The 24,446-nt window shown below is 38.0% G+C and overlaps 1 protein-coding gene across 1 annotated transcript in view; it reads left to right on the forward strand.

Annotated features, from left to right (window-relative positions):
* Positions 1 to 18,336, forward strand: part of LOC121418489 (cathepsin L-like) — a 31,612-nt gene extending 13,276 nt beyond the window's left edge. The window contains exons 8-11 of the mRNA XM_041612396.1: positions 827 to 946; positions 1,913 to 2,071; positions 3,041 to 3,096; positions 17,193 to 18,336. Coding sequence (XP_041468330.1) covers positions 827 to 946; positions 1,913 to 2,071; positions 3,041 to 3,096; positions 17,193 to 17,267 — 410 coding nt within the window. The 3' untranslated portion in view covers positions 17,268 to 18,336. The remainder of the gene's footprint in view (positions 1 to 826; positions 947 to 1,912; positions 2,072 to 3,040; positions 3,097 to 17,192) is intronic.
* The last annotated feature ends 6,110 nt before the right edge of the window (positions 18,337 to 24,446 follow it).

Raw genomic sequence — 24,446 nt, forward strand, 5'->3', positions numbered from 1 at the left:
TTTGATTTTTGTTTTCTTCCATCTGGTAGAACTTCATGAGGTTCACTAAACTTCTACACAGAATTTTGAAATTTTTAGTAGAAAATTATACTAATTTATGCGAAATTTATTCATAAATCACAGAAAATGCCTCTTTATTTGTTGACCAAATTTTTTTTTTTCATTTGGTAGAGCTGCATGGGGAACACTAAATTTGTTCACAAAATTTTGAAATTTTGTCTAGAAAATTATTTATGCTAATTTATTCATAAATAAAAAAAATAGATTTTTCTCCAGGATTTGTTGATCAGTTTCAAATTTGTTTGCTTTATATGATAGCTCTAGGTGGTGATACAAAATTTCAACACAGAATTTTGAAACTCAAAATTAATATGCTAATTTATTCATATATTTTCAAATCTCACAAAAAATACTTGTTTATTTGTTGATTGATTTTGATTATTTTTGTTCATATGAGAGCTACATGAGGTTCACCAAGGTTCTACACAATGAGAGTTTAGAAATTTTGACTAGAAAATTATTTATGCTAATTTATATGAAATTTATTCATAGATTACAAAAAATGCTTCTATGTCATTTCTTCAATTTCAATTGATTATATCCTCAAATTATGTCACCAATATCATTCACTGCAGTGTCAACTGGGCTGAAATTAAAATTCTGTTACATTTCGTTGCGAGATGCCGGATGAGCTCCACATTATTGATGTGCTAGTTTAATCTGTGTAACACATGGATTTCTCATGTGATGAACCACATAGAAAGTTTACTTTTATGAGGATTTTAATTTTGTTTAAAATTTCAAAATGTGTTTTTGCCTTCATTAGGAGGAGTTATGACAGAAAGAGCATACCCATACCGAGGAGAAAATGAGACATGCAAGTTCAACGTGTCTGAAGTTAAAGTGAAGATTAACGGCTATGTGAATATCTCCAAGAATGAAACAGGTTAGCAAATAATTTGAAGTAATTCACCCGGGCCGGTATTCAGTTTGATACCTTAGCCATGATTTTCAGTGTTTTACTCAGTATTCTGCTTAAGTAAAATACTTATCTAGTTTTATTATTCCATTGCCCTCTTTTTACTATTAAAGTGTTTTGTGTAGTTTACATGTGCAGTCATACATCTTTTGCGCCGCTGGATTCATACATTGCAGACGTTGTGACGTCACAATGGTTATTAGCAAGTGTTAGGGTTAAATATGGCTCAATACAGTCAAATACTTGGAAGTGGTTTGAATTTTGCTTAGCAAGGTAAAATGCTAAGTAAAATACTTACTTCATCTATACTTGTTATTGTTATTAAATTCTGGCCTGGAAGTATAACTGCATAATGCACAACAAAGGCAGTAGTAATGTATAAAAAATAAGGAACATTATAAAGCTTACAAATGATAAATTAACTCTTAGGAAAAGGCCAACGCACAGCCCTAATTTTTCAATAGATAATTTAAGAAAATGGCAGATTTTCATTTTGTATCTCAGGCTACCATAGAGTGCATCATTTGTTGTCTTACAAGTCATATCATGAAACGTTACCTAGGTCTCAGAGTTGTGGGGTCTTGAGGTTAGAGCTTTTGACTCATAATTGTGAGGTTGTGAGTGTGTATCACTCCTTGGCCATTGTATTCACTTTAATGAAAAGACCATCGTGTAATTTCTGTCATCTTTAAAGATAACCATTATTACTGATTTACTTAGATGTAAAATGTTCCCTATGTAATTCTGGCTTAGCATTATGCAGCAGAAAGCTGTACTGCTGAGTTCTTACTGGAGTTACCTTACAAGAAAAAAATATTATGGTATGGACTGGTATAATGTTCACAATATGAAAACTCGCTATGATTATTGCCAGGGATTATTAAGGTTGGTAGAAGTCTGAACATTATTTCCTTCAAAATTTGTATTTTGCAGAGATGGCCGGATGGCTAGCAGCACATGGACCCATCTCCATCAGTATCAATGCCCAGATGATGCGGTTCTACTCTGGAGGAATCGCACATCCTTGGAAGATCTTCTGCAATCCCAATAACTTGGATCATGGTGTCCTCATTGTTGGATATGCTGTCAAAGGTAACACTACTACTTTTGTATTTCATGTGTACAATAAATGGAGTGTCTTTTGAAGTCTTAGATAATTGCATACTCTGCACAGCTTTTATTGCATTGTATATTGAACTGAATTGAATAACTTTATTGTCTATAAAGGAAATTCTTTTTTCACTGGTTTACACACATGTAGATACAATGGCCCGTATTCTGAAGTAGGGTTTAACTTAAACTCAGGTTTAAAGTTGTGGTTTAAGTATGGAAAGCCAATTGTTTCATAAATCACTAACTGTAGAGATATCATATTTCAACTCATTTGGCTCTCAAATCATTCATAATTGTCTAGGATGTATAAATAGATGATTGTCTTCACCGTTGATGAATCAGGAAAGAGCACAGCAAACATAAGAAACGTACAAGTTAATAAAAATTTTGACTCTTTTGGCTTCCCATAATTTTAGCACATAGTTAGACCATGGTCTAAGTTAAACCTGACTTCAGAATATGGGCCAATGTATATAAACAAAACAAAAACGATGAAAACATGTCAACATGAGGAAATAATTCCAACTTGGGTATACATGGTTCACTTAAAAATTTACAATACACAAGTATTTGAAATACAAGTCTGTTTTCTTTTATAACCAGCAAAGAGTTGCATGATTAAGAAAGGTATTTTTACCAGAAAAAATATATTCTGATTTGATTGAAAAGAAAGAAATTATGAAAATTGTTAATGTGCTGGCATACCGGGGGGGGGGGGGGGCAAAAGCAGAAGGACAGATCCCCCCAGCAGGAAGTAATTCCTCACTAAGGCTGTGAGCACTGCAACTTGTAGCCTAGCTTAGCCAGGGTAATATTGGAGTGCCTTATGCACCTAACAAGGTGGATATGTGTGGTATACAATTACCCCATATCATTATAATTATTACAAGGTTAGAAAAAATATGACAAAGGCGAGTTTATGACACACCAATATTTTTATGTTTGCAGATGGAGAACCTTATTGGATTGTAAAGAACAGCTGGGGTGAAGATTGGGGAGAAAAGGTGAGTTTTCTTTTGACTTTTACATTTCATTGATTCATCTTATGTCAAACTTAATGGAAAAGATATGGTGCGAGAAATAAATGTTTGTTGATCATTGCCTTTTATTAAAGGGAAAGTTCACCCGAAAAAAAAGTTAATTTATAGAAATAGAAGAAAGTACAATAAATTTTGGTGAAGGTGTGAAATAAATCCATCAAAGATTAAAAAAAGGAATTAGAAATTTTAATTTTATTATTTGTGCAGTCATATACGAGCAGCTTTCTATATAGGATGAATTTAGAAAAACCAAGTGAAATATCATTTTTTTCTTAAAAATTTGTAAATGGTTTTTAATATACCATCAGTATATCAACAAATCATTTCATACCCACTCCTGAAAGAAAAAATGTTAGTCACATGATCCATAAAAAATTGAGATTTTTACATATTATATTAAATTACATATTACATGGGGCAGCTGCTTGCATGTGACATCGCAAAGAAAAAACTTGAAATTATAAATATTTTCTTAAACTTTAATGGATTTTCCTCAAACCTTCACCAATATTTTTCATTATTTTTTTTCTGGTAGTTTTTTATCAGGATGAACTTTCCCGTGAAGCAGTTAAGAAAGACATTTGCAGTTTTCACCAACAAAGTACATTTTTAAATTTGTTGTATGCAATGACCATGGTAATATTATGCTGAAAGTGCTTTGAACCCATCAGAAAGCGTGGATTGTCAGAATAAGCTATCATTTTTGTCTCACCTGCGAAGCAAAGTGAGACTATAGGCGCCGCTTTTCCGACGGCGGCGGCGGCGGCGGCGTCAACATCAAATCTTAACCTGAGGTTAAGTTTTTGGAATGACGTCATAACTTAGAAAGTATATGGACCTAGTTAATAAAACTTGGCCATAAGGTTAATCAAGTATTACTGAATATCCTATTAGAGTTTCATGTCACATGACCAAGGTCAAAGGTCATTTAGGGTCAATGAACTTAGACCATGTTGGAGGAATCAACATCGAAATCTTAACCTGAGGTTAAGTTTTTGAAATGTCATCATAACTTAGAAAATATATGGACCTAGTTCATGAAACTTGGACATAAGGTTAATCAAGTATCACTTAACATCCTGCATGAGTTTCACGTCACATGACCAAGGTCAAAGGTCATTTAGGGTCAATGAACTTTGACTGAATTGGGGATATCTGTTGAATTCCCATCATAACTTTGAAAGTTTATGGATCTGATTCATGAAACTTGGACATAATAGTAATCAAGCATCACTGAAAATTTTGTGCAAGTTTCAGGTCTCATGATTAAGGTCAAAGGTCATTTAGGGTCAATGAACTTTGGCCAAATCGGGGATGTGGCTGCCTCTGTACAAGAGGAGTTTCCAATAATATACGACGAATGATGACAGTACGAGCTTCGATTACGATTTAAGAACTCTTTAATATAGATGATTGTCGATTATTGATCAGAAGAATAATTTTGTAGATTAAGCGTTGCAGATAACATTCTGAAAATTATAAATCAAATATACAAGAATCATAAATAAACAGACATATTATCTTCTCATTCACACATTAGATTCATACTTACATAATTTAGTTAATCATCATCATTCACATTAAAACAACATTCATTCATCATTAATCTCGTAATAAATATTTGGTAAATAACAGAGTGCAATTAATAATACAATAAAAGTAATCAAACTTACCAAATATGGCTTTCTGTTTCTTTCTGTATACTGGACACAGCCTTTTCCTTTTAACGGTAATACTGAAACAATGACATTTATTGATAACACGCGCGCAACTATTATGATTATTATTATTATTATTATTATGCGCAAATATACATGGCAACCATGACGTAGCAATCAAGATTAAAAAATGAAACTAATTACGTAACAATTAATGCGCGCAATGCGTCGCAGTAACATGGCTCCTTTAACTGATTATCCAAAACAGTTACTTGTATATATATATATATGTATACTTATAAACGTCAACTAAAATATCTATAGCGCTTACATAAAAAGAATAATGCTATAAATCACTATTAAAATATCAATAAACAATCAAGTTTTCATGCTTTAGTATTATGCTTGCATCCTCTCATCACATTTTGATAAGTGAATAATTCTAATATAAAATCGAAGTTTCAAGTGTTCGAAAGCAAATTCAGGTTAAAACTATACGATCAAATCATAAAATTATGAATAAAAGAATGCATAATACAATATTTTTAACGATATCTGAAAATAAAGCAAGCCTTTTTTTTCAAATGCATTTCTTTTGATCCAATTTGATTCTTGAAACATCGATCAAGAAGATAATATATTGAATATGTATATGTATCATGCCAAAAATGCATACTGCAATATAAGCAATGTTTCGCTCATTTTGTTGAGCAACACAAAAATGAAAGATCACAATATTCGAATAGCACAGAAATAATTTTCCAAGCTGTCAATAACTTTGCATATCAATCTGCTCATTGCATATTGATATGAAAATAAACGATAACAATATAACAGTCTAATTGTTCTTGTGTTTGGCTCCTTGCGGGGGAATCCCTTAATGTCTTTCGCGTGGATTATAAGCCCATGTGAAAAGAAGTCTCTTTCTGTAGGTTGATGTCAATAGTGTCAGTATCACATTAAGAATAAATCTAGTCATCTGCTAGGATCAAAACGAGCTTATGTATGGGTCTTTCCAAAAATCTAGGCTCATGCTTACGTTTACCGTCTTTTCGGAGATCGCGATCAGCCATGATCAGTTTCACTTTACGAACTCGGCCGTCATCACATTTGTAGGCTTCTGTCACTCTTCCTAGTGGCCACTGACTTCGAGTATCGCTACAGTCTTTTACAATGACGATGTCGCCTATCGCAAGGTCACGCTTTGGATGGACCCACTTCTGTCTCGTTTGGATGTCTTGGAGATATTCACGCTTCCATCTCATCCAGAATTCGTTAGCTAGATACTGCACACGACGCCACCACCTCCGAGCATATACGTCTTCTCGCTGAAACTTGCCTGGGGGAGGCATCACAACTTTTGCCTTCATGGTTAGAAGATGGTTCGGAGTCAACGGTTCAGGGGCATCTCCGGCACATAGATTAGCTGTAGACAGTGGTCTGGAATTGACAACTGACTCCACTTCAGTAAGGAACGTCTGGAAGGATTCATCATCTAGTTGTGACCCTGAACTCATGAGGAGGGGTTCAAGGACTCTGCGTACTGTACCAATCTGACGCTCCCACACTCCTCCCATGTGAGATGCACTCGGCGTGTTCATCTGGAAGGGTATCCAATCAACTCCATTTTCTAGTAGATACGTTTGGATAGATTCCTGGTCCAACTCTCTCATTGCTTCCCGCAACTCGTTTCTAGCGCCAACAAAAGCAGTCCCTCTATCAGATCTGATCTGTCTGACTGGTCCACGACGAGTGAGGAACCGCCGGAGGCAGTTGATGAAGCTACTACTTGTGAGACTATTTGCTGCTTCAAGATGAATGGCTCTTGATGCCATACAAGTGAAAAGTACTCCATATCTTTTCACAATGCTTCTTTTTTCTTTGATGTTGAAAGGTCCAAAGTAGTCCACAGCACAGTATGTGAATGGGGGTGCCGGTTCTAGGCGATCTTTTGGCAGATCTGCCATCTTCTGTTGCTGCAGTGGTCCTCTCATTTTTCTGCACAAGACACACTTTGATATGATACTGGAAACTGCAGAAGAACCACCAATCACCCAGTATCCATTTTGTCTCAGTTGGTTATGTGTGATTCCTCTTCCCATGTGTTTAACCTGCTCATGCTTGTGTCTTATGAGCAATGTCGTCATATGAGAATTTCTCGGCATGATGACGGGATGCTTGATTTCGTCAGGTACGGCAGCTTTGTCGATTCGTCCACCAACTCGCATGATACCATCATTGCCAATGTATGGATCTAGACGATATAGAGAACTGATTGGCTTGATTTCACTGTTTCTCTTTCTTGCTGTTTGTCTGTCCTTTTGCTCACCAGAGCCTAAGTTGCGAAGTACCATCAATTCGTCACGAAAATGTTCTATCTGCAAGATTCGGATTATTTCAGTTTCTGCTGCATCGACTTCTGCTACCGTCAAGATAACTCGTTGGAGTGGACGGTTCAATTTAGGGCTTGTCTTCCTCTTCACTTCTCTCTTTCGTAGTTTACTTTTGAACATCATACATAGTGCTACCACTCTCTTGGCACGTTGCCAGTTTGAGATATGCTGTAGGCGACTAATCTCGAAGTGATTGGCTTTAGCAGTCACTGTAGACAAAGTAGACACATGTCTAACTTCTGGGTCATCTTTCTCACAACTGGCTTTATACTGCTCTGTAGAAATCTTGAATTCTCCTTTCTCATGAAGAAACTTCGGTCCAACCAGCCAGCGGCTACTTTCAACGAGCTCCTTTGCTGTCATCCCTCGAGATGCCTCATCAGCAGGGTTGTCTTCTGTGTTCACATAGAACCATCTTTTAGGGTTTGTTTCGTCATGTATCTGTTGCACCCTATTTGCCACGAAGACATGGAATCTCCTTGCTTCGTTACGAATGTAACCCAAGACCACTTGACTATCTGTCCAGAAGAATTCTTGAGGTTAAGCCACTGTCAATTCTTTCCTTAGAAATGTACTCATCTTTGCTGATACAGTGGCAGCCGTCAGTTCGAGTCTAGGAATAGTCATCTGTCTGAGTGGTGTTACTCTTGATTTGGCTGTCACGAGAGAGCAACACACTTTGTCCTCTTCATTCACCAGGCGAAGATAAGAGCATTGTCCGTAACCATCAAAACTTGCATCTGAAAAGTGATGTAACTCTGTACACTTTACTTTACCGAAGTTTGGAGGCTTGTAGCATCTTGGGACGTTTAGTTTCTCGAGTTCACTTATTTCAGATCTCCATTTCTCCCACTGTGTTCTGACGTCATCGGGTAAGGGGCTGTCCCAATCTAGCTTCCTTCTGCAGAGGTCCTGGAGTATCTGCTTTCCTCTTAGAGTCACTGGACTTGCAAGGCCGATAGGATCATAAATTGAGCCAACAGTAGATAGAACTCCCCGTCTAGTAAGAGGGCGATCTTTAAGCTCAATTCGAAACTGCAATGTATCACTTTCCACGCACCAGAATACACCTAATGCTCTCTCTATTGGTAGTGGATCAACTTCTAGGTCCAAGTCAGCAAGACCCTTAGCTCTGTCTTCGATGGGAAAACTCTGCAGAACCTCTTTATTGTTAGACATTATCTTGTGTAATCTCAATCCAGCTTTACTGCAGATTGCTTGGCTTGCTTTCATGACACTCACGGCTTCATCTGGGGTTGCGACTGACTTAAGTCCGTCGTCGACATAAAAGTCATCTCGAATATATGAAGCTGCATCGGACCCAAACTCAGCTTCGCCGTCATCTGCTGCTTTCTTGAAGCCATAGTTAGCACATCCAGGTGAGCTAGTAGCGCCGAATAGGTGAACCTTCATCCTGTATTCGATCACGTCTTTGTTTGGGTCACCATCTTCCCACCACAAGAATCGGAGAAGGTCCCGATCTTCCTCTGACACGAAGAATTGGTGAAACATTCCTTTGATGTCTCCAACGACAGCAACTTCTTCTTGACGGAACCTGCACAGTACTCCAAGTAAGCCATTTGTCAAGTCTGGGCCTTGTAGGAGGTTGTCATTGAGTGAGATTCCTTCACACTTTGCTGAGCAGTCGAAAACCACACGTATTTTCCCTGGCTTTTTGGGATGATAGACACCAGTATGGGGTACATAGTTTACCTTTCCTTGTTTGTAGTTAGAGGGAGCCCTTTCAGCACATGTTTCAAGCACATCTTTCATGAATTCTATGTAGTCTTCCATAAACTTTGGGTTCCTTCTAAACCTGGCATTAAGTTGCTTCCATCGGTTCTCTGCTACTTTGCGATTGTATGGTAGCGATGTGTTAGGCGTCTTGAGAGGGAGGGGCATCTCATAATGTCCGTCTGGTCGTTTCCTTATTCCTTTCTCCATGATTCGCAGGAACTTCTTGTCCTCTATTGAGAAAGACTGCCCATCCTTGTATTCATCAGCAAAGTCCTTCTCGAGAATCGCAATGACTTTCTGCGGGCAGAGGATTTCTTTCGCTGTTGACGGGACTGCAAACTTCACGCTCTCACAACTTGCTGTTTTGTTGCCAACAACCGCACCTGAACTTTCAGATGTCAGGCAGACTTTTCCAATAATTCCCCAACCTAGGAGAGATTTTTGGGCATAGGGATCATCCTCCCCTCCAGTGATTACTTGTCGAGGCCGGATAGCTCTTGGGCAATCGTTTCCGATCAAGAGTGACACATCAATGTTTCTATCATAGAGTATCATTTCATCCGCAACTTGACGTAGATGAGGCCAGTGATTCACCACCTCCTTCTTGGGTATTTGTGACCTGCTGGCTGGTATTTCTTGTCTTGCAAAGGCCACTGGTAGTTGAATTACATGCTCCTTATTATAGTCTTGTATCTCCAGACCCTTGATTTTCTTACTTTCGATGTTAGAACTTCCATGCATTGTTGTCAGCTGCAGATTTGTTGAAGCTCCCTTTACGCCGAGTTTGTCACACAGTTTCTCTGACATGAAGCTTACATTTGACTGATCATCAAGCACTGCATACACAAGGCACTCTTTACTTGGATTTTCTTGATGTCTCACCCAGACTGGAACAATCATACTATGATCTTTGCCGTTCTGATCCTGGATTGAGCATACTGTAGTACAGTTGGCAAACCCTGCATGCTCAGTCTTCTTGGTAGCATAGTGTAGACAGGACAGATGGCTACCGCCACACTCCTTGCACGATCGTCGATCTTGGCACTCCTTGATACGATGACTATCTGTCATCCCACATCCCATGCACAGTCTCCGCTTGAAGAAAAATGCCTTCCGGTCATACATAGGCTTGGTGACGAAATCATCACATTCATCTAGGGTATGGTCTTCCTTACACCAAGGACATTTTGCATAGCTTCCATTTTTCGACCATTCCGATTTTACCCTCCTTCCATCTGTAGCGAAGGTTCTTGCTTTAGGACCCAATGCTCCAAGACTTCTCGAGGTTTCTCTGAGGCCTGCAAGTTCAGGGATGTTGGCCTTGTTAGCTGCCTTTCTCACAAACTCTTCGAACTTTGAGAATGATGGATATTCTTGTTGGTCGATGTTTTCTCTCTGACGGTCAATCTCATCTCTCCATCTTCCTTCGAGGTATACAGGTAGTTTCTCCAAAAGTTTGGCATTCTCCTGTGGATAATCTAAGATTCCAAGAGATTTTACTGATTGCTTTGCTGCCTTTACTTTTCCTAGGAAATCTGCAAACTCCATCAAACCGTTGCAATCCTTTGGTCCTATCTTTGGCCAGGCGGCAAGTTTATTCATGTAGGCTGTGCTAATGATGCTTGGGTTTCCATATCTCTCACTTATGAGACTCATCGCTCTTTCATAGCCATCTTCACTTCCTATTAGCATGAAATGCTGGACGACATCCTTTGGTTTTCCTGTTACATAATTATTCAGGTACATCAACTTGGTGGTAGATCCCATTGGCTTGCTATCTATCATACTTATGAATGCATGCTTCCACATTGGGTAGGTCATGGGGTCTCCATTAAAGATGGGAATGTCTATCTTAGGTAGCTGAAGAGATGCCGACATTTCCTGATTAGCGGTACACTGTTGGAGACTTACGTTGCCGAGCTGAGTAACACATCTTTCCAGTGATTTGGCAATCTGCTCCCATCCTGACTGTTGGGTAGAAGGTACTTGGAAATTCTGCGGCGACTGCCCCGCTACAAGATTTGGAGGAGGCGTTACATCTGCCTCGCATGACTTCAGAAATCTTTCCATATCAGCCTCTTTATTGACATCAAGTCCTTCCAATAGGGATGATTTCTCCAATCCATTCTCCTTTCCAAATTCTTCCAGCACTTCTAACTTGGCTTCGTTTTCTGCGAGTTCTATCTCGCAGACTAATGCATCTTGCATCTCTTCGTATGCTTCTTGTGCCATCTTGGCTTTTCTTTCCATTTCCTTTACTTTCTTTTCCTTTTCTTTGAAAGACAATTTTGCTTGCATGGCGGCGGCCTTCTTTTTTAACTCCAACATTTCCAGCTCTACAGAGACCGCTAGACTTACTCCGGTCCTCGTGGAACTGCACTTTGACTTGAGAGATCCGCATTCTTCCTTATTATGCTTATCTTTTCTCCCCATCACGTCCATTGTCAGCTTTTTGAATGTTATTCAGCTTGGTGCTTAATTTGAATGTTATTGTGGCTGCCTCTATACAAGAGGAGTTTCCAATAATATACGACGAATGATGACAGTACGAGCTTCGATTACGATTTAAGAACTCTTTAATATAGATGATTGTCGATTATTGATCAGAAGAATAATTTTGTAGATTAAGCGTTGCAGATAACATTCTGAAAATTATAAATCAAATATACAAGAATCATAAATAAACAGACATATTATCTTCTCATTCACACATTAGATTCATACTTACATAATTTAGTTAATCATCATCATTCACATTAAAACAACATTCATTCATCATTAATCTCGTAATAAATATTTGGTAAATAACAGAGTGCAATTAATAATACAATAAAAGTAATCAAACTTACCAAATATGGCTTTCTGTTTCTTTCTGTATACTGGACACAGCCTTTTCCTTTTAAGTGCAGTCAACTATAATGAACAATGGCCAGCACAAACAAGTTATGTAACATCAAAAACTCAACAGGATACAGCAAGAGAGATAAACGATATGCAGGCACAGTTTGTATCTTATGCAGACAAGGTTAAAGATGGTCAAGAGCAGAGTAACTCTCATCATGATACCAATGATTCAGATCTACCTCAGAGAAAGAAAAATAGAAACAGCCACTGCCACACCTCTAGGCCCCTCAGCCCAATATCTCTTCAAGAATGCCTTGAATTACAACAGCCCAGGAAACAACAGGATAACAGCATCACGAAAGATAGATCATCAGTCACTCAAGAACTGAATCAGGAGGCCTCCAACCTAACACCTTCACCAAAGCAACAGGATTTTCGGCAGGGCCGAGCCTCAACCGCCGACCACAAAACTCTAATGGAGAACACTTACCAGGCAGTGATGTATACAATAAATCTTCTAGCACTACCCCTATCCACTACAGACCCTGTCATTCGCCAAGCGCTGAGAGCCCAACACCAACAAATACTACACTTAACCTCCACAAGTCTCCACTTACTAGAAAACAACAAGGAAAACAACTAAGAATGGGAACTTTCAACTGCAGGGGGGCACAGTCTAACAATGCTTTCATATCACGTCTATTAGAAGAATTGGATATCCTATTAATTCAAGAACACTGGCTTTACCATTGGGACCTTAATGAGCTTGCTAATATCAATGATAACTTCCAAGTCTTTAGTATATCACAGCAAAATAACTCATCGTTACCACTACCAAGAAGGAGAGCAAAGGGTGGAGTAGCTACATTCATCAGAACATCAAGCTCTTGGAAAGCAACAAAGATAGAATCTCAATCACAAAGATTAGTCATTACAGATCTACTCCATGAGCCATCAAACTCGCATTTAATTATCTGCAATGGATACTTTCCGTGTGATGTTGATGCCAATAGTATTTCTGAATATCATCATATGCTCTCTACCATATCCCACATCGAAACAACTCATAAAGAGGCCTTGATTATACTTGGTGGAGATCTGAATGCTGATCTGACAAATGCATCGTGCAAGAAACCTACAAAACGTATTCTAAAGGAATTTCTGATTAGTGAGAACATGATTAACTTGTCATCTCTCCAAAATAAAAAGGAGCTGTACACCTTCCAATCAGATGATGGTTTACGACATTCATACATTGATGACTTTATAATACCTGCAAAACTAGAAAACTGCTTCTCTGACCTTCTTATTGAGCATGATGATCCTCTAAACACCTCTGACCACACACCAGTTAAAGTGACATTTTCACTACCACTTTTAGCCAATTATCAAGTAGATCATGATATACCTGATCGCATCACTGGAGGATCTGGAAAGTCTATACGTCGTCCTAAGATATTTTGGCATCAGTGCAGTGCAGACCAGCGGCACCATCTCTATACTCTTCCTATGGAACAAATATCAAAGAAACTTTTCTATAATCTTCCTACAATGTGTTTGGATCCGACTAAAATTGACTTGTTGCTTGATCAACTTAGCAAAGAAATGCTGAAGGTATCACTAACTCTACCACACTCGAAGGGCCGTCAGAAAAGAAAAAGGAAAGGGAGAAGAGAGTGGACAAAAAAGGTAGAGGCATGTTATAAACAATCTCAACATTATTGGCGTCTCTGGAGGGCCAGCGGGAAACCAAAAGGCAAGGACCCTCTCTGGATCAAGCATATATATACCAAACGTCTTTTTAGAAGTAGCATCAGGCAAGCACGGAGGACGTGTCACAATAATCTCCTTTCAGAAATTGAGGATGCTAAAGGTAGCAATGACAAACTCTTCTATAGGCTTGTCAAACGCACCAAAGGATCTCGGTCCACCGACACACTGTCTTATAGGGGTACAACGTATGAAGGAGAGGCAGTTTTAGATGGCTTCAACACATATTTCTCAGATCTTGCTAAACCGGATTATATAAATGCCTCTTCTCCGCCTGAAATAGATGAAGCCTTCCCCACTCGCCCGTTCCAGGACAATCTGAATCAACCACTTCAACCCTCTACTTCAAAAGATCTAGATGAAGCTATTAACTCTCTCAAGAAACAAAAAGCAGCAGGACCTGATAATATATCTCCTGAGCATCTTATATATCTTGGCCCAATAGCTCGGAAATTACTCCTCGCCCTCTTCAATCGATGTATATCCCTAAAGTATATTCCTGAACCTTTGAAGTCCGGCCTTATAGTCCCAGTTCACAAAGGAAAAGGAAAAGATGTTAAAGATCCTTCTAACTACCGAGGCATAACAGTTTCTTCAACAATTGGTAAAGTTTTGGAAATGCTCATCAAATCTCAACTAGAAATTCCACTTGCAATAAATGATGTCCCAGACCAGTTACAATTTGGATTCCAGAAAGGCAAATCTTGCCTCCTTACTGCATCCTCACTGGAATTAATAATCCAACTGAACTCTGCCAAGAAATGCACAACATATCTTGCTCTTCTTGATGCACAGAAAGCATTTGACATCGTTTGGCATAAAGGCCTATTTTCTAAGCTTCAAAACCTAGGCCTCCATGAATCTCTGTTATCTACACTGGAAGAATTCTACAATGGTAGTACCAGTAGAGTCATGTGGGAAGGAAAAGTCAGCTCTCCTTTTCAAATCCTTCAAGGTGTAAAACAGGGAAGTGTGCTCTCTCCCACCTTATATACAGTCTTCATCGATGGCCTGATCAAATCACTAAGGAATGCTTGTCTAGGATGCTCTATTAACGGTTGCTACATGGGAGTAATAGTACTAGCAGATGACGTTGCTCTTATCAGTACATGCCCTCGTGAACTCCAATCAATGCTGGACCTCACCTTCAATTATTCCTGTGCCTGGAGATATAAAATTAATCCACAAAAAAGTGCCGTAGTAGTAATAAACAAAAAAACATCAACCAGTGTAAGTTCAATCGAGTGGAAAATGGGAGGAATGACGATCAAGGAAAGCAGAGAGCACCCACACCTTGGCATAATAAAAAGCAATTGTAATATTGATCAAACCAATGACATCATATCAAAGGGATATAACACCTTCTTCTCGCTTACTGGAACAAAGCAAGGAACTCTACGCCTGCTGCCACCTATATGCACTCATCTTTGGAAAATGTTCTGCATACCAAGAATGCTATATGGGATTCAGATCATCCAACTTACCAACTACATGCTGTCCCGTCTGAACAAGGCTCAATCTTTTCTTTTTAAAAGAGTGCTTGGTTTGCCAAGGAGTGCGGCTGACGAAATTGTTTATTTATTGCTAGATATCCTTCCAATGGATAAGCGAATCGACTATGAAGTTCTTCTCTTACTTGGGCAATATGCAAGCCTTTCAAACGAGCGCACTGAAAGAAGAATCCTATTGAATGGTATAGCAAACAATACACCATTGGTAAGACGCTGGATAAAAATTCTCAATAGTTATGAGCTTCCAAGTCTCACTAACATCCTTAGAGAGCGCATTCCATATAAAGTATGGAAGAAGCTAGCAATGGGAAAAATTTATAAACAACACTATGCAGCCCTTGAAATTGCAGTTGCTAAAAAATCTTCTCTAAGTCTATGGTCGGGCATGACCCAACGTAATAAAAAGAATTATTACCCAAAGCAAGTCTCCAGCCCTCTCTTGAGGGAAGCTATATCCATCAGAGCTCAATTATCCTGCAGTACATACCCAACGAATAGAAGATTATTCTCTCTGAATCAAAGTACCTCAACGTCCTGCAAGTTCTGCCACTCCGAACTGGAAAGCGTTGTACATTTTGTTGGAGAATGCCCAGCGTTTAGCACACACAGGAAAACACTTCTACACTTAATAAAAGAAGACGAGGAACTGCAGTATTTTTCTGTGTATTTCAATGATCAAGAACCTCAACAATTTACCGCTTCCGTCCTGTTTCTACCTGACGTCGAATTAGCAGATTCCTCCAGAAACGACCTTAACCTACTTGTCTTAAATTTCTTGCATAAGATTCACCTCTCTCGATCTACCTTACTCTCACGTCAAAATATGTAACGCTACCATTAATGCAGTATCAAACTGCGGATCTCCGATACAGCGGAGGAAGGATACAGAAGAAGAAGAAGAAGAAGGTAATACTGAAACAATGACATTTATTGAAAACACGCGCGCAACTATTATTATTATTATTATTATTATTATTATTATGCGCAAATATACATGGCAACCATGACGTAGCAATCAAGATTAAAAAATGAAACTAATTACGTAACAATTAATGCGCGCAATGCGTCGCAGTAACAGGGGATATCTGTTGAATTACCATCATAACTTTGAAAGTTTATGGATCTGATTCATGAAACTTGTACATAAGAGTAATCAAGTATCACTGAACATCCTGTTCGAGTTTCAGGTCACATGACCAAGGTCAAAGGTCATTTAGGGTCAATGAACTTTGGCCGAATTGGGGATATCTGTTGAATTCCCATCATAACTTTGAAAGTTTATGGATCTGATTCATGAAACTTGGACATAATAGTAATCAAGTATCACTGAACATCCTGTGTGCATTTCAGGTCACATGACCAAGGTCAAAGGTCAATGAACTTTGGCCGAATTGGGTGTATCTGTTGAATTACCATCATAACTTTGAAAGTTTATGGATCTGATTCATGAAACTTGTACATAAGAGTAATCAAGTATCACTGAATATCCTGTTCGAGTTTCAGGTCACATGATCAAGGTCAAAGGTCATGTAAGGTCAATGAACTTTGGCCATGTTGGGTTTTTTTTGTTGAATAACCATCATATCTCTAAGTTTATTGGTCTAGTTCATAAAAAGTGGACATAAGAGTAACCATGTATCACTGAACATCTTGTGCGAGTTAGAGTAGTTTTCAAAGTCAGCACTGCTGCTATATTGAACCGCGTGATGCAGGTGAGACGGCCAGAGGCATTCCACTTGTTTATGTATAAATCTGGTGATATCTCTATAAAAGGATATGAAGTATATATAGTATATGTGTGTAATCCAGTGAAAAGAAATTTCCTTTATGGACAATACAGTTATAATATTCTATTGTATTCCTTCTAATCCTATTGAGTTATACAAATTTACTTCTTGTGGAATCTATGAATTAGATTTTATGTGCACAAATATGTAAAATTTCCTCATACCTAGTTTAGTTGTATTCTGTACTTATTGTATGCTGATTAAAGTTCTTTCAATGATGATGAATAATGAACAGAATGACATGAAATTTCTCTAGAAAAACACACAAATTTCCTTAAAATGAATTTGATTTGAGTTTTTTGTGATATCTGCAGACTGGCTTTAACTGTTTCTCTCCTCTTTTGTTTTTTGTTGTTACAGGGATATTATCTTGTTTACCGTGGCGACGGAACATGTGGGCTGAATCTGGATAATACCTCTTGCATTGTGGACTAGACTTCACTGGATATTGGATTTTGCATGATGTGAAATACATTCCTATCCTGCACTTTTAGTTGTAAGACAATTATAATGGTATAACTGAAAATCTTTAATAATTATTAAGTCAGTAAATTTGAACCTATTTATCCATGAATTACATGCTCAGGATATTTCACAATATGGCACTAATCATGGAAGAGAAAATAGACCATTAGTAGTCATGGCTACCATATCCTGATTACTATCCCTCCTCCACCCCTAGTGGAGGGGGAAGTTATCTCGGGGTGGGAGAGTTGACCAGGCCGGGGCATTGGTGAATGTCCTGGGGTAGTTGTATTAGGGGTGATTGTCCTGAGAGTAGTTGTCCTAGGGGGTGATTGTCCTGGGAGAAGTTGTCCTAGGGTGTAATTGTCCTGGGAGTAGTTCTCCTAGGGGAGTAATTGTCCTGGGAGAAGTTGTCCTAGGGGTGATTATCCTAGTGGAGTTGTCATGGGGGTAGTTTAGCAGAGGTAGATGTCCTAGAATCCATTTTCTCATGCAACGGTCTCACTGGCAAACCGACCCCAAACCAACATAAGCTTCCTGCTCAGGCAGGAGTGCTGGCTCAGCCGGATTAGCACAATAGACATGCTGACAATTGTGCACAAGTAACGTGGCCTGCGAAATGTTTGTCAAACCCAGGTGTATCGCCACTGTTAAGCTTACCATCGATCGGTTTGGAAGTGGTTTCGTTTGCATGACTGTAACATTGGTATCAAGTGCCACCAGCATACAGACATATTGAATGTGAAGCTAATTTTCTTAGACTAAACTTATAACAGAAGTTGCACTATTGAGAATGCTTGTTTCATTGGTTTTGCTCCAACAGTATCTTCATCTACAGTCAGTTGAACTTTAACTAATGTTTTGTAAAGTTAGTAACGCTGAAAGGACTGGGCTATTTTAGACGTATTAGGTCACCCCCCCCCCCCCCTCTGATCTAGGCCGCCGTTTGCGCAATTACGAGACTTCAAAGAAAAAAGTCATACAATTTTTCGGCGCCACCTTTCTTCGTTTCGAAAATATCGCGCGAAGGGTCGAGGGGGATACCCATAGGCGGCGGGGGGACGGGGGGGGACGTGTCCCCCCCTAAATTTTAGGTGGGGGGGACGGTCCCCCCCTAAATTTTTTTTTGATAACCTTTTTTTTTTTTTTTTTTTTTTTTGCTTATCAAAAATTTTTGGGGCGCTTTTCCTATTTTTTACATGTGTCCATCCAAAAATTTCAGGTGGACACCCCCTAAATTTATTGGCTTCCGCCGCCAATGGGGATAACATCATGCCCCCAGTCCTTTTAGGGTTAAGTTATGGGTAGCCAAATGTGACACCAATCTCTATAATTAGATTATCAATATATCATCACATTTTGCATTCAAATCATTACAAATTTTCTTGAAATGATAACAACATTAAATCAATATCCCAGTATATGGGCGAAACGTTGAAGCATTACAATGTAAGCAAATTGTTGAATTTTTTGGATTTCCATAATTTTAGCCCAGACTTAGACCTCATTGAACTGGGGTACAAAATATGGGCCAATGAGAACAAATCAATAAGTTGATGATGTCCTTAGATATTCAGTGCATTTTTTTAATATTTTGTCATAAAAAGTATTTTTTTCAAATCTACATTGTGGTCTACATTTTCATTATCTTACCTCACCTCATTTTATGTTCGACTTTGTTGTTGTAATGAATGTCAGGGTTGCAAATATTTTGTTATATTTATGGTGAAATTTCATGTCACTGTTCACAAGTTTTTTAGTAATAAACCATCAATAGGGGAAGGCGGGGTAAGTTGAGCATACTGTTGAGCCACCGCCCCCATGCAGGCTAATAATGAGTGAGTCAGACATTGTGATGGTGTCATGTATTGATGACCAATTGCATAACCCTTAACCCCACCACTTTGTTTTCAACTTTGAAACAAAAAGTACTCTTTTAGTGGGAAAAATACAAATTTCAGCCAAAAAAAGTAAAAAAATGGTGTAAAATAGATAAATGATTTTTACCCACACATGTCTTTAAATATATTATAGAAATAAGAACAATATTGTCATGATTGTTAGTCCAGGTATGGATTCTCATTCTTGTCATAGTCTTTTACATGATGAATGCATAAGAAATGTGTGGATGTAAAAATATCGCAATAAGTTCGGACCTGGGTAATTTAAGCCAAATCAACATGGGGCAAGTTGAGCCATGGTAATTCTTATGGTGATGTATAATAAAAAAAAATTAAAATAAACGTAAAAAGCTATTGATATGCAGGCAGAAAGAAGCAAATTCACATGAGTTCTTTTAATTTTAGAAGATGTTAGTATTTATAGAGAATTAGCAAGTGAAAAGACTTTAAATGAAAATTTGACATCCTGGTTCTTTCCGCATACATTTTGTACATAGTTTTTGTGGCTCAACTTACCCCAGACCGTGGCACAACTTACCCCACAGATGGGGCAAGTTGAGCCATTTGACATCGTTTTTTTCCAAAGGTCACGATGACTTTCAGTGTGGGGTAGAAAATTATATATAGGTAAATAATGTTTCCCAAGAATCAAATTTAAAGGCAAGGTACTTATTTCTACAATATTACTAGTCATATTAATTCTAACATGCAAAATGCAAAAAGTGTCACAACTTACCCCGCCTTCCCCTATGTGATATCAGAAAGAGGTGTCTTGAAGTTTATGAACATGGCATTATGGTGAAAGTGAAATTGTTGACAAACTTGTTTGAAACATGCTAATCATTCAATATCATTTATCCCCTCTTCTAACGATAAAAAAGTCATATAGTCATTTAGACACAGTCAAACGATCATTTGGAGTCATTAAAGAAAAACAATGAAATCAACAAAGATTACACAAAATAAAGTAATGACAATTGACTCGGCGTATAAAATTCAGAGCGTATGAAATTGACCTGTTATTTGAAGAAAGAGTCCACTTAGAAAATAGTAAGATAGTAAAGTAGCTGACCTTGCCACAAAGGCATTTTTGAAGTTTTAAGTTGAAAGAGAGCAACTGCAGGGTCTCTCAAGGAAAATCCTGGAAATTGTGTGGTCATGGAAAGTCAGGAATTTTGAAAATTTGTGAAAAGTCATAGAATTGCACTTACCTCTTGGCTATGGCAGCTTCCAATTTGCTGTGTTTCGCAACTCTCATACTCTGCTATTATAATTGGTGTTCATGATTTCAATTTTTCCCAGTTTTGTGACATCCCAAACCCTACATAAATCCTGGGACATCACGGGAAGTCATGGAAAGCAGCAATTTAGTCATGGAAAAGTCATGGAATCCTGTTTTCAAATTTCTGTGGGAACCCATTTTACAACAGAAGTTCAGAACTAATTAATCAATTATCACTATATTCAACAATGAACAAATGATTATACATGCGTATGCTATAATGAGGTTATTTTTTCCTAGTTAAGAATTTGCAGGTGGCAACAAAAAATAGAAGCTTTAGATTTCTATTTCTTTGGATTTTGGATAGCTTTGGATTTCTTTCAAAAATTCTGTCAACCACCACCCATGTTCATTCATGATTAAACCACCACTGAATCCTTGTGATATAGTCCTAATTGAGGATAGGCAAGAGTCACTGTTGTGGATATAACCACCGTGGCCTGCTACTTTTGGTTGGCTAACATTGTCTTCAGCTTCAAAAGCTCAACTGAAAAACAAATGAAAATATTGTCATTCATCGAAACTAGACGAGGAAAGGTGCAAGTGTATGTTTTAGTGTGCATGTATTGGAGAGACCCCCCCCCCCCCCCGAGAGAGAGCAAGAGGGTATATACAATATTTGCCAAGTAAAATCTAAATTCAGTTTCCCTGTGTAATTATTCCTGGATTTTTTTGGAGAAATTGAAAATTACACATTTTTGAAAAGGTTATTGTATAAGGATTCCGAGTAACAATGTTTCCATTTGCACCGTGACCCACATGGCCGCCATCTTGGAATTTTCAAAATGGCCGCCAAAAACAGGGTTTTCGACAATATCTCGGCTTCTGAGTAGCCTAGAATCATGATTCTTACACCGAAATCACCTTTTATGAGGTAAATGAATCTATTGGTATCAAAATCAATAACTTTATTCAAGAATGAAAATAATTTTCATATTTTCTGTCTTTTTCTACGTATTTCCAGATTATGATACACTTTAAAGTCCAAATGAGTTATATTCCAAATTGAGCGACCTGAACACCTTGCAGTAAGGGGAATATTAAACCAGTGCGTCATACATGTTTCAGGTCACATAATTAGGCCATAGGTCATTTAGGGTCGATGAACTTTGGTCTTGCTGGCCGGGGTATCAACTTGAATTCTTAACCAATGTTAAGTGTTTGAAAATTCGCCATAACCCATAGGCCTACACGAAAGTACCAATGATCATCTTGCATGAGTTTCAGGTCACATGTTAGATCAAGGTCAAAGGTAATTTTGGGTTGATGCAATCTGACCGTGTTGTAGTTTTATACTAACCAAAACTCAACCAAAGTTATGATATAACTTTTATACAGTTAGTCATCGAGAATGTTATTTTGGTTTTTGAATGCAGGGGCGGATCCTGCTTTTTATAAAGGAGGGGTGGTATGCGAGGGAACGTAGCGACCGAGTCCAAGCGAGCGAGGGGGGTGTCCCCCCTCCCACAGTAGGGAAAAAATTTTGAAAATCTGTGTGTGAAAATGGCGTTTTCTTGCATCTAATAAATGAAATAAATACATAGAAATAGAATGAAATAAAATTACAAGTTAAAAAAAAAGATAAGTTAAAAAAAAATGGTCGCCGGATTTTTTTTTTTTTTTTTTTTTTTTTTTTGGGGGGGGGGTTGCAACCCCCCCCCCCTTAGATCCGCTTCTGGTATGTATGTTTGTTTGTGCAAGTTTGTGAAATTTGTTTTATATGTATTATTTATCATTTCCATCCATCTACCATATATAATTCACGGGGATTTTATACTAACCATTATCAAGCATTTCATGATTTAGTTATTTCCCTTTTGGTTGTACGTGTGATCACATTTTATTTGTACTAACCCGGGGTCGTGCTGCTACCTTTACGCGGTGACTCTGTTATGTGCAAGGGCGTCACTAGTAGGTGTAAGATGCAAAAATTATGTAATTATAAAAATTATGTGGTCCAATGACTCCAATCTTTAAAAAAATGATATCGAATGTCCCATTTTCAGGTGAGTATATTAAATATTCTCAGCACGCGCTTTTCATTCGCACTAGTTTTTAGTCAGATACACATTCTGCTCAACATTACAAAAAGTGCTTAAAATTTAGGCATATATCGCCAAAATATTTCATTTCGTGATTCGCGCTCACATCATTTATGTAGTGAGATTCATGTCCTTTTCACATTGTTTATATAAATGTTAAATATTGCTTAAATTGTCCCCTTTCGAGTCGATTTATCTAAAATTACAGCTCGCGCTTCGAGCTCACATTGTTTATTTCAGACACACTGTTTAACAGTTTTCAGAAAGGAATATCTAATGTATTTTCTGCTTGCGCTTCGCGCTTGCATCATTTTTTTTATATCCATCCTGTTTATGCTCATAAAAGGTGCTTAGAATATCCAGCTTACAGGTCGGACTATAATTTTTAATCAGCATTATTTGATTGGTGAGATATGCATCCTCTTCATGAGTCGCTGCAAATAGTCCTTATTAGGCTCCATTTGCAGGTCAGTATGTACTAAAAATTTCAGCTCGCGCTTCGCACTCTTATTAATGTTTAGTCAGATATGCATCTTGTTCATGATTACAGAAACAACTCAGAATGTTCATGCTTAGGCATAAATATATGAAACATCCAAAAGTCGTTTGTAAGAATGCGAACACCGGTCCCACTGGCCGACGGACACAAAACGTATTCATAATGGATACAGCGGACAAGCAAAATATCGGGGTGGCTCCATCCGTTTTCATCAGCTCCAGACAATGGACAAAATGGGCGAACAAAGAAATGGATATAGAGCGTATGAAACACGTATGCAAAGAGTAAACAACGGATACATAACGTTTCAAACGGATGGCAAGGTTCTTTTCCGTTTTCCTCCCTCTCTGCATCCGTAAGTGCAGTCGGACCAAGCCTTTAGTATTTTTGGAGGGGTAGTTCTACAGATTTAACAAATTAAGCGCAAATTAAGTAAGTGATGCGAGTGCAAAACGCTAAATGATTTTTCTTTTAATTTTTAAAATTAATTATTTTTTTTAGCTAAAATGCAATGTTAAAATTGATAATGAGGATATGAATTTTTCTAATTAATCAAGTATTTGTTTTACATTCAGACCCAGAATCTAAAGATTTTAAACATTATGTTGAAAGGAGGGTGAAGTGCGAGTTGATTTCCCGAAAAAGAACGTTTTAAGCACTGTAAGAACAAAAATCAGCCTTTAGCTGTCGATCGGGGAAAATGTTAATGGATTTATTTTCAATTGTTTGGGGGAAATGAACTGGTAAAACTTGCTTTGTGGTCGATTATGGCGCTAAGTTACTGTTAAAAAGGCATCCATTCCCTTGAATCTATTTTGTTTATTGAATAGTAAGAGACCAATCGCTTGATAACCTATGCAGCAGGAGAATCGAGCGTTTGCCAAAGGGAAACATATTTTTATCCACCTTTTTCCCCATCGGTTGCTAAAAGCCGATTTTAAAATATTTTTAGAGATAGTCCTAACCAAGGGCAAGTACCCCTGCCCGTGATTCCGCCGCCCCTGTTTTATTTCATATTTTCTAAAGTGATCCTCAAAAGTCGCTGCTGCAGCACAATGGGCCGATACAAATAATTATTGAATAGTTGATTCAAAACTAGATGACTACTTATGATCATCAGCAGGCCTATATCATCCACTCTAATCCATCCATCTTTCTTTTTTTTCTTTATTTGGGAGGGGGCGCGCGGTGAGGTGATTATCTACTTTTCAAAACTAGTCACACTTAACAGCTCCTTGGAAAAAAAAAATCTTACATATCCATTGAAACGTTTCAAAATAAAGCACTTCCGCTGAATTTTCAAGTAGGACACTTTATTCCTCTACAAGACCGCGTATGTCTGCATGATTTCCTCCAGTCTCCCCTTTAATTTCTTCTTATTCTTCATCTTTTTTTAAATTCCAGATCCGAAAGTAACTCCGAGTA

The sequence above is a fragment of the Lytechinus variegatus genome, chromosome 7 (genome assembly GCF_018143015.1).
Source record: "Lytechinus variegatus isolate NC3 chromosome 7, Lvar_3.0, whole genome shotgun sequence".
Lineage (NCBI taxonomy): Eukaryota > Metazoa > Echinodermata > Echinoidea > Temnopleuroida > Toxopneustidae > Lytechinus > Lytechinus variegatus.